General features: G+C 53.4%; 1 protein-coding gene across 1 annotated transcript in view; it reads right to left on the reverse strand.

Moving 5' to 3' along the window:
- The window catches only part of CDH4 (cadherin 4), a 479,406-nt gene extending 469,066 nt beyond the window's left edge, over positions 1 to 10,340 (reverse strand). The window contains exons 1-2 of the mRNA XM_018057599.1: positions 10,166 to 10,340; positions 7,821 to 7,932 (exon numbers count right to left, since the gene is read on the reverse strand). Coding sequence (XP_017913088.1) covers positions 7,821 to 7,932; positions 10,166 to 10,222 — 169 coding nt within the window. The 5' untranslated portion in view covers positions 10,223 to 10,340. The remainder of the gene's footprint in view (positions 1 to 7,820; positions 7,933 to 10,165) is intronic.

A 10,560-nucleotide genomic window follows, 5' to 3' on the forward strand; every position in this document is an offset into this window, starting at 1 on the left:
TAAGCTGCTACATTTTTGTACCACACTAAGATACTATTACAATGGACAAACTAAGTAGATTTCTCCCTGCGGAAGGCAACATGGGAGTGGAAAGTCACGTGGACCAGACAGATCTGGTGATCTGGGGTGTGGCCTCTGGCAGAGCCCACGGGTGTCTGTATGGTATGAAATATAAGTCCACATCAGCATAGGGTACGTTCTCAATAAACACTAGCCCTGATGGAGGCTGGAGGGGAAAGGGCCTTTGGTAGCATACACTAGTCAAAGAGAAGTAGGTGTTTGTTCTGTTTGTTCTCTTTCGTTTAAAAACAGGGGTGGGTGGACTAAGACAGGACTGGAAGCCACCAGGAGAGGGCAGCCTAGAATCCGGGCAATAAGTTACCAAAATTACCAGTCTTGAAATAAAAAGCAGACTCTTTACCAGCCCATCTTACAATATAGCACAGCTCCCTCTGAAGATGAAAAGAAAAAGGAAGTGCCAAGAGGTTTTACAAGAGCACACTAGGGAGAAATTTACCAGCCTTGATGGAAAGAAAGTCACGCAGCTTATGGTTATTTTGTATAGTGGAATTCACTCAGAGTAAGAATTGCTCCTTCAGACAGTCAGAATAACAGAAACATTCTCTGAAAAGATGAGTGCTGGTTTCCTCGCTTGCTTGCAGTTTGTGGTTAGTTCTGGCATCTACTTAACCATGCTTCAAAAAAGAGAAGGAAAGAAAGAAGAATGGAGGGAGGGAGGGAGGGAGGAACCTGGAATTGGAGGCCCCTGCAAACACCCAGAACCCCAGACCTAGGCAAAAAGGACCACCTGCAGATGGAGGGAACAACCCCCAGGAGATGGTGTGGGCAGATCAGCTGGGGCAGGTGGACGGCTCCTTCAGACCAGAGATCTCAGTTCTTCTCAGGAGGCCCACCCATGTCTCCCAGGCTCCAAGAAGCAGCAAGAGTGGTTTATGAAGCCAGTCCTGAGCCTCAGCTCAGCTCCTGGCTCCTCACGGCTCCCTGCTGTGCCCTGGACTCGGGCAGAGTCTGAAAGCCAAATGACAGTGCAGCTCAGGGACTGTTTGCTACATGCCTGGAATCAAAAACTCCTGCTGGCATCGCAGAACCCTGGCTCTTCTAATCCCAGGGCCAGCTGTGCAAGCCCAAAGTGTCCACCGAGTTTGGACTCACTTCAGATGGACCTTCACACATCAGGAGCCACGATCAAGCACTTCTGGGTGTACCAGGCCTGTTTCAAACGTCCAAGATGAGAAACAGTTAGTATGTCTGCTGCTGCTGCTGCTGTTAAGTCGCTTCAGTCGTGTCCGACTCTGTGCGACCCCATAGACGGCACCCTACCAGGCTCCCCTGCCCTTGGGATTCTCCAGGCAAGAACACTGGAGTGGGTTGCCATTTCCTTCTCCAATGCATGAAAGTGAAAAGTGAAAGTGAAGTCGCTCAGCCGTGTCCGACTCTTAGCGAGCCCATGGACTGCAGCCTACCAGGCTCCTCCGTCCATGTGATTTTCCAGGCAAGAGTACTGGAGTGGGGTGCCATTGCCTTCTCCGAGCATGTCTGAATGCCTGATAATTGCGGATTTTACCACGGTGCCCGGTGCCCGGAACATCTTGGGTGTTCTCTTGTCTGCCTGTAACTCAAATGCTCCAGAAACCAACCCATTCACAACAGAAGGGGATGTAAATGAGCTGAGCATGGGCGTGGGCCTGGACAAAGAGGGAAGACACATTGCATGCCTTTGGGGCAATCTCTCAACCTCCGGATTTTCGATTTCTGATCCATACAATGGGAATAACTCCACCTCCCCTACAGGCTTTTGTGAGAATTCCACAAGACTTTTGCAGAGTCACCCAGTCACAGATCCAGCTGGGACTCAGGATTATAATTACATAAAGGTTCACATTCCCTCATCTTAAGACTCCATTAAAATACATATTTCTGAAATGCAAAACTCTTAATCTTTAAACTGCAGTGTGGCTGAGGCACTCATCCTCACGTCTGACTGGTGTGGGCATCTCTGCAATGAAGATTTTTATTTAATGGGGGGTGATAGGAGAGGGGCAGGGGTGAGAGGGGCAGGGACGAGATGGGCGGGATGCTCTTGATCTATGGGCTTCTGGACCTAGAGTGGAAGCCCAGGCATGGACATCTCCCTCCTGGCTGCGGGGGGAGCAACGGAAGCAGAGCTAGGCCTGCACGTGGTGTGGCAGCCAAGGGCAGGGGGCCGCAGACCTTGGCCTCCTTCTGGTTTTAAACACGGCTATCAGGGCCTGTTTTAAACGCGAGCTCTGGCCTGTGGGCCGTGCATAAAGCAGACTCCATGCTTTATCACTGTGCTGGTCTCCCCTCTTATCTGACAGAAACCACTTTCTAAACTTCCCTTTCTAAATCCCTTAACTCTGCGATCAGGCAGAATCACTGCAGGGAAAGGCTGCTGAGAAACCCCCAAAACTGGGCCCTTGAAAAGGTAAGGCTGGCTCCAAAGACAGCCTGAGCATCTCCACCACAGGCTCTGGAAGTCATTCTCAGGGGCCCCAGAGGCATCGCTGACAGAAGGCAGTGAGGGCTGGGTGCTCAGAGAAGCCTCCTCTGGCTTCAAGAGCAAGGAATGTCCTGGCCACAAGCCAGGGGAGGCCAGCCACTGGGGTTCAGTCCTGTTTCACCTCCACTCTCTCCACATCTTTGTTGAGACCAAGATTCCCAGGGCATAATCTCCTGGCTTCCTGAAAGACGGTGGCTAAGAGAGTCAGGAGAGAGTTCACATTCTGTGATGGGTGGATCAGATAGACAGCCCTAGCTTACTATATTTAATGATTCAGTCATATCCTGGCCAAAAAGAGAGTTTGAAGTTGTGATTCTTGACTTCATCTGTTAAGTATTTACTGAGTGCCCAGACATTGTCCCTGCAATCCACTGTGCTGGGTCTGGATACTAACTTAGAAAGAAACAAAAGGCCACTAGAGCAGGAGTAAGGACAAGGCCCAGGGAACACAGAACGAGCAGAGGCTCAAGGCAGAGTGTGAAACAAGCTGTGAGCTTCCAGACTGAAAGACAGGCCCTTGGAGCACGCATAGCTCTTTTGTCTCCCCGGGACAGGGAATGCATTTGGCTGCATGCCACAAGACTCAACTGTGGCTTCTCACTCATTTTTCTCATCTCTCATGGCACAATGAGTCCAGAGGTCTGCAGTTGTTCAAGGATGCCACCTGAGATCCGGTTCCTACTCCACCATCCTCATAGTCACAAGATGGCTGCTCTGCCCTAGACATTATGTCCATATTCCAGGCAGGAGAAAAAGGTAAGGGCAAAAGGCAGAAGGTATGGCCAGTGAGGTCTATTCTTCTTCATCAAGAAAAAAAACAGCTTTCTCACATATCTCATCTAACAGAATAATATAGGTAGATTCTGCTGACCAGAGAAAGGCCATATTGCCACTTTGGTTTAAGAGTTTACTGGAGGTGTGGGTATTTTAGACAAGTCTCAGTGTGGGCCAAATGGATGAGGAGAGAAGAGGTTTTGTTAGTGAGGAAGAGGGAGAGAATGGGTATCGGACATCAACTCGCAGTGTCCATTGATGCTCAGCACACGTAGTTGGTTTGTCATCTGTGCCATTTATTTAAACATTCAGAGCAGCTCCTGCTTGTCTTGAGTTGATGGAGGGGACTCAGAAACATTGTAGCGTCAGTGTTTTTTGGCTCATTCATGACTTCATTCGACAATGCTGGTTGCACATCCACCACCCCACAATGCAGGCATGGGACTGGGTGATGGGTACCCACTCAGATTTGCTCAGCATCTGGCCCACACATCTTGTGATGCTTCCACCCTGCAAGAGTTACCCGTCTTCACAGAGGAGGATACAGAGGCTATTTTCAACATACTTGTGAAGATAAGCTAGCGGTACATCTGGCCACATTAGTTACATCATGGCGAGTTCTTACATACCCATTCCAGGCTCCTGCATACATCTGGTCCCTTCTCCACCATCCCTCCCTCTGTGTGCCTTGGTACTCAAATGAGTCAATCATTTGACAATGCATCACTTGTCACTCTGCTTCAGGGAAGGTGTAGGGAGGCCAGAGAAACCTCATGCGGCAGACACTGACATTTGCCTCCTCGGCACACATTTCTCCTTTCTTTCTTCCTAAGACTCCCAATTACGCTCCAGGTAGCAACTGACTCATCTACCAGGTGATGGGCATGATGGGTCTTAGTCAGACCATGCAGTTCTTTGCTTCCCAGCCTCCCTACCTCTTTCCACAGGAGTGGCCTATGACCTAGTTGTCCCCAGTGAGAACTTCTGCAAGCGTTCTGAGAAAGTGTGTACTTTCATCATACAGGGAAGAGATGCAGATGGTGCTGCTGCTCCTTCCTTTTTCTTGCTTGCTACAAACTCAAATGCAATGCCTGGAGCCACAGCAGCCAGGTTGCAATGATGAGGCAACACACTGACAAACTATTACTAAGATGGTAGGATGATAAGAATAAACATTAGGCATGAGATTGGTACTCTTGATCTGATCATCCCTTGACTATCTATCTCTTTGTGGTTATGTGAGAAAAATTAACCTCCATTCAAGATTCTGTTAATTGGGTTTTATCCTAATGTTGGCTGAGAACATTCTAAATGTTAAACCAGAGTGACAGGATTGCTGCCCTCATGAGCCTTACAATTTAAGTAAGAGAGAAAATATAAATTCAGATAATATACATTCTCTAATAAGGAAGCAGAGTATGGTTAAAGGCACAAGATGGTCATGAACTGACCTGGATATGGGAGAGGGAAGGCTTTTCTGAGGTAGTTGCATTAAATGAAGCCACCAGAAACAAAGCTCTTCTTTCTGTATTATCTGAATTCATGGGATAATTTTCAGATCCCCCTCCTCCGACCCAGCAGACAGCATTTTCACTCACACGTGGCCTTCTTCTCCAGGAGCAAAGAGAGATATGACCCACATGTGCTGGGTTTCCACTAAGCCACCCCTTACTCTCCCATCCTTGGGGGATTTTGCTTTGAAGGGGGTCTGGGTTTTTGCAGAACTCTGCCCGCCACGAGAGAGCGATGCAGGTCAGTGCATCAGCTGCAGCCTCGAGCCCGGCTGACCATTCATTATTAACAAAGCTGAGAAAAAGACACCGGCTTAGCTTCTACCCCATGCTAAACTATGGCGTGGAGAACACTTCCTTGAAGCCAAAGGAAAAGGGCTTAACAATCCTATTTTAGATACGATCATGCACCTGTGATCACGGCCATCAATGAACAATCCCGGAGCAGAATTTACAGAGTTAAGAGTGTTTGCACTGACACCTGAGTGCTCTCCAGAGAAGGCACGGATGAGAACCATGAGGCAGAGTGGATCCAGGAATCACACAGCACCTAAACAAATGCCCTGTGTGCCACATGGAGCGCTCAGCCCGCCATTCAAAAGGTTCTCAATTCCATAGTATTTGCTACCCTATTGGGGAAAACTATTTTAAGCCTAATTAGCATGAAATTTTTCAAATGCAAATGCTTTTCATTTAGACATAAAACAAAATGCCACGACATTTCTTCCATCCATTTATCATAAACAAGTTAATTATTGTGTAACAAATCTCTCCTTCTGGAATGTGGATGTTCAGGGCTGCTGGTGAGCTGACTGGGGCAGAGAGAAGGAGCCTCGAGGCAGTTGTTAACGGCTTACGGTGCATTTTGAATAAAATGGTGACTTTGTGAAGCTTCACTTGTCAAATTAAGGTTAAGCTCTCTCCATTGGAATAACTCAATTATAAGTAGTCATTATCTGTTTAGCGTGATTTCTACCAGGATAACAGAAATATCGTGGCACTTATTTTCGATACATGCATCTTCACTGTGGTCTCATCGTTTGCAAAGTTTTCTATGTAAATAAATTTTTATCTGCCCTAGCTCAAGTGTATGCAGTGATAGCTTTTGCCTCCACATGTGTAAAATTACTTCTAAGATATAAAACCTCTCTGTCCCTGAGCACAGACAGGAGGTGGCACTCACAGGTGAAGGAGATGCTCTGTGATTTTCCCCCAACCAGGGTTGGGTTGGGACACTCATCTCAGGGGTAAGTGCTTGGACTATGAGTTGTATATCCACGAAGCCCATGAGCTGGTCCAAGTTCACCTACCATGATGAACTCCTGGGGCATACGGGGCAGGCAAGCATCTAGCCAGCAGCTAAGGCTTCCCTACCACAGGGGCCAAGGGCAGAAGGTCAAGTCAGCCTGGACCTTTGCAGTCCACCAAGAGAGAGGGATGATGCTAGCTGGAAATTTCTCGTTTTATTATGAAAAGCATGAGAATGTGTCATTCTCTTCCATGGCAGGTGGTAGCACCTGCTGTTACAGAGACAGAGGCAATTTTTCTTACATTCCTGAGTAAAACTGATACTACAGGATCTTATCAAGGTTAGCTCCGTATGGGGGAGGTGGCAAGTATGCCAGCCTCTGGACACGCAAACAGCTGGACCACAGTGAACTGCTCCTGTTTTGCCTGCAGTACAATGCATGTGTGGGAGAATCTTCTGGGCCTTTTCCGTGTATACACAGGGATTCTCATAAACCCACAAATCCTGAAAGGCGGTCCACACTTTCTAAAATGACATGCACCATGCAATTAACACAGCATCTCTTGAAAACTCTTCCCATAGACGCCCACTCCTGCAGCATACCCATCCTGCTTCTAGGCCCACAGCCAAGAGGTTGGGTTTTTTTTGTTTTTTGTTGTTTGATAATCAATGAAAGAAGCAATAGTATCACATGCCCTATTTTGACAGTTAACTCAGATGACTAAAAATAAGTTAGCAAAGTTGGACTAAGTGCAAAATAAGATCCTGATTCATATAACCAAGCACACCCTGTAAGTCAACGAGCTGTCCCCACAGAGGATCTGAAGAATTCCCCCACTCTGTGAGAGGCCCTCCCAACAAAGGATCTGCTGGGGGTGGGGGTGGGCAGAAACTCTGTATTCCCTGAAACAGAAAACTGGGGACAAAGTCAGCAGCCTGAGTGTGGATTAGTCATGGATACTGAAACTCAGCTTTGATGCTTCTGCTAAAGTTCGTTCCGTCCATCACTTTGAAACTGGCTGAAATCTACTTCTGGGAAACTAATGCAGGGAGGGGAGGCACAGGGTCAAGGTATTTGCCGTGCCACTTTAAAACCTCAAGGAAGAAAGAATTGATTTATTCCCCCTCCCGTGTGAATAAAAAGTTTAACTAGTTTGTCTTGAGAGGGAAGCAGATCGCTATGCAGGAGGATCTATTGTCACTGGAGTTCAGAAGCTGCCTCTGACGTCCCCGTCACGAGTGTGGGCATCGCCCTGCAGTGACAATGAAGCTAACTGGCAGCTCCCTCCTGCATGTGTGTTTCTGTGTTGTCAGTAGGACAGTAATGAGAACGCATGCCATGTCTGAACAGAACGTCTGTGGGCTTATTTACCGCATCCCCAACAACATCGTCTGCTTTATCATGCATTGCAAAGCAGGGATAATTTAAGAATCCAGAATTTCATACACAAAAATACTTGGTAAGAAAGTCTCTCTCTGCACATTATTTGGGTGACACTATATCCGAATTCCAATTTGTTGCCCAGGAAATGATTCACCTCACTCAAAAATGACAGGGACTCTGAATCATTCACCTGTGATGCAAAAGGCCATTTAGGTCGACTGATCTGCATGTCCACTGGCCTCTCCACCTTCGCTTCACATAGAGCCTGGCTCAAAGCCAGTCCTGCCTCTTGTTCTGCAGGTGGCAATGTCTCCCTAGTCCAGAGTGCAGTATGCGAATTCATTCCCACATCCGCCTTACCTTTGAGGACCTTCTCTCCTTCCAGAATATTCTGGGAGATTAATGCTGTGTAATCTTCTTCAGAGAATCCAGCCTTGCAGGTCTCCCTGGCTGTAAGATCCCCACTGTGGGCCTGAGAATGGAAATAAGTGAGGTTAGAAAAAACACAGGTTCATAGAAACTGCATCCAACCCAAGTTTAGTAGGGCCTGCTGTGTTCAAGGGCTCCATTATGCCAAGTCTTGGTCCACCAGAGTCTCCACTCATACATAACCCAGGGTATGCCCCTGTGGTCACCATATTAGCCAGTGACAGGGGCATGCAACAGGGAGGCCACGCTGGTGGATGGCAGGGCGGAGGGCCTGATGGAGCCTCACCAGCACGTTGCAGAAGGGAAGGTCTAAGGACTGTCCATAATAGGGAGGCAAGGGAGCCAGGAGTTAGCCAATGGAGACATGGGGGAGGGGAGGCCAAGGGAGCAGGCCCCTGCCAGGGCCATGTCCCCTCCCACCCCAGCGCTCAGGCTTTGGGTGAGGTGGAGCAGGCTGTCTCTTCCCTGTGGTGCCGCAGAGGAGGCAGAGGGGCAGGGATGAAAGCAGATTCTCAGAGACTCAGCTCTGAGTTTGGCTCTCAGGGAGGCTGCAGGGAGGTGGGGGAGGTTTCTACAATCCAGTCCTCTCCCCCCACTTCCTGGAGGCTTGTCCACTCTTGGAGCCCCCATCTCCAGCCTAACCAGGCTAGAGAGCTCCCGTAATTGACCGAAAAAAGGTGGGTGTACTCTTGTCCTGTCCCCCAATCCCAGCACTCTGGGGTATCCTGCCCAGTGGGAGGTCTAGAACCCTGGGCGCCCAGAAGGCAGGGTGGGAAAAGGGCCCCTCCCAGGCTGCGAGGAGTGGCAGCGAGGTCAGCTGTAGGGATGGGGAATGGAGGGAGAGACTGCGTGCGCAACGGGGAAGCCAGCCCTGCGACAGAAGGAGTGCCACAGCGCCGGCTCCCTGGAGCGCGAGGAGCAGGGGCGCAGCCCGCACCCACCCCACAGTCGCGCCTTCGCGGGGCCGCCGAGCGGAACGCGCCTCCCCGCCGCCCGCCTCCACCAGCTCTGCGCGCAGCCGCCCGCCAGTCCTTAGCTTCGGAGGCCGCCCCGACCCGGAGCTCCAGGCACCCTGACGCGGGCCTGGACCCGGCGCCCCTACAGAAAATCACCGAGGGGAGGAAGAGCAGGGCGCGGGGTCACTCCTCGCGTAAAGCTCCAAACTGCGGCCCCGTGCCTGGCAAGCGAGCTCCAAATAGGACCGAAAGCGGGGAGGGGGGACGGGGGCAAGCTAACTCGCCCAGGAAAGTTTCCACCAGCCCGATCAAGCGAGCGTGGGTCTAGTGCACCCGAGCGCCCCGAGCCTCAGAGCGGGCCTCCGGCCTCGGGCACTTGTTTATTTCCGAGGTTACAACAGCGCGGCCCGGGAGGAGCAGCGAGGCCGATCGGCCACGAGAGGGGGTTCCTGCAACTCTCGCGGCCCCGCTGCCTTCCCCGAGCGGCGCCCCCCTCGGCCCTGCACCCAGCGGACGCGGAGCTGGGCTGGGGACAGAGATCGCGGGCTCCGCAGGAGGAAGGCGGGCGCGGGGACCGCGCTCCCGGTACACCTCACCCTACTCCTGCCTGGCCCCTGACTCCTCGACCCCGCTCCGAGCGGCGAGGGCCCCGCCGGACACTGGCTGCGGCCGGCGCGGCCGGGAGTCCGGGGCTAGGGTGCCCAGCGGTCCACATCCGTTGCCCACCCGCATCGATGGTCCCTGCCAGCAGTCAGAGGACGAGGACGGGGGCGGCGCCGCGTCTCGAGCACCCAGTCCTCAACAGGGGCGGCCAGACCGGGTGTCCTCAGCACCCTGATATCCGGCCGGCTACCGCCAGCCCCCCTCGTCCGCAGCCCCGGCCCGGGCTGGGCTCGCCAACTCCGGAGGAGCGCGGCGAGCCGGCGGTGGAGGGCGCGCCGGCTCCGCCAGCGGGCAGCCTGCCCCGGCGCCGGCGAGCCGAGCTCCGGGGCAGCGGCCGCGGACCTGGGGTGGCGGAGGGATGCCCGGCGGCTCCCGATTCGGGTAGGGCTCTCTGCGTCCCCCGCTCACCCATACTCCCACCTCGCTCCGCACCGCCGCTCCCCGCTGCACCGGCGGCTCCGCGCTCCTGCCTACCGCAGGCGGCTTCGCGGAGCGCGGGAGCCGGCTGGATGCAGCGGTGCGCGCGGCAGGGGCGCCCGGTGCGGGCCAGGGAAGCCCGGGAGAGCCCCGCCGGGCGAGTGCGAGCCCCGCCGGCCCCGGGAGTGGCCCCACTCTGCCTGGGCTTCCGGGCGGCCGGGACGGGAGGCGACAACTTACCCGGAGCGCGCCGGAGAGCGAGAGCAGCACGAGGAGCACGCCCGAGCCCGCGGTCATCTTCCCCGCCGCGCCGCGCCCCGGCGCCCGCCCGATGCCCGGCGCCCGGAGCCCGCTCCCTGCAGCCGTCCGGATCACGCTGCTCTGATCGCCGCCGCCGCCGTTCGAGCGGGCCGGGCGCCTCCGGCCAGGCTGCGCCGCCGCGACCGCCGCCAGGCTCCGGGAGCGAGGCCAAGTCCGGCGGGCGGCGCGCTCCCTCGGGCCGGTGCGTCCGCCGGCCTCGCAGCCGCCCGCGCCTCTGTTCCGCGCGCTCGGAACTGCAGGTGAAGCCGCGCGGCAGCCCCGCCGAGGCCCCGCCCCGCCGCCCGGCCCCTGCGCTCGCTCGCTCGGCCTGACGC

This window comes from Capra hircus, chromosome 13 (assembly GCF_001704415.2).
Source record: "Capra hircus breed San Clemente chromosome 13, ASM170441v1, whole genome shotgun sequence".
Taxonomy (NCBI): domain Eukaryota; kingdom Metazoa; phylum Chordata; class Mammalia; order Artiodactyla; family Bovidae; genus Capra; species Capra hircus.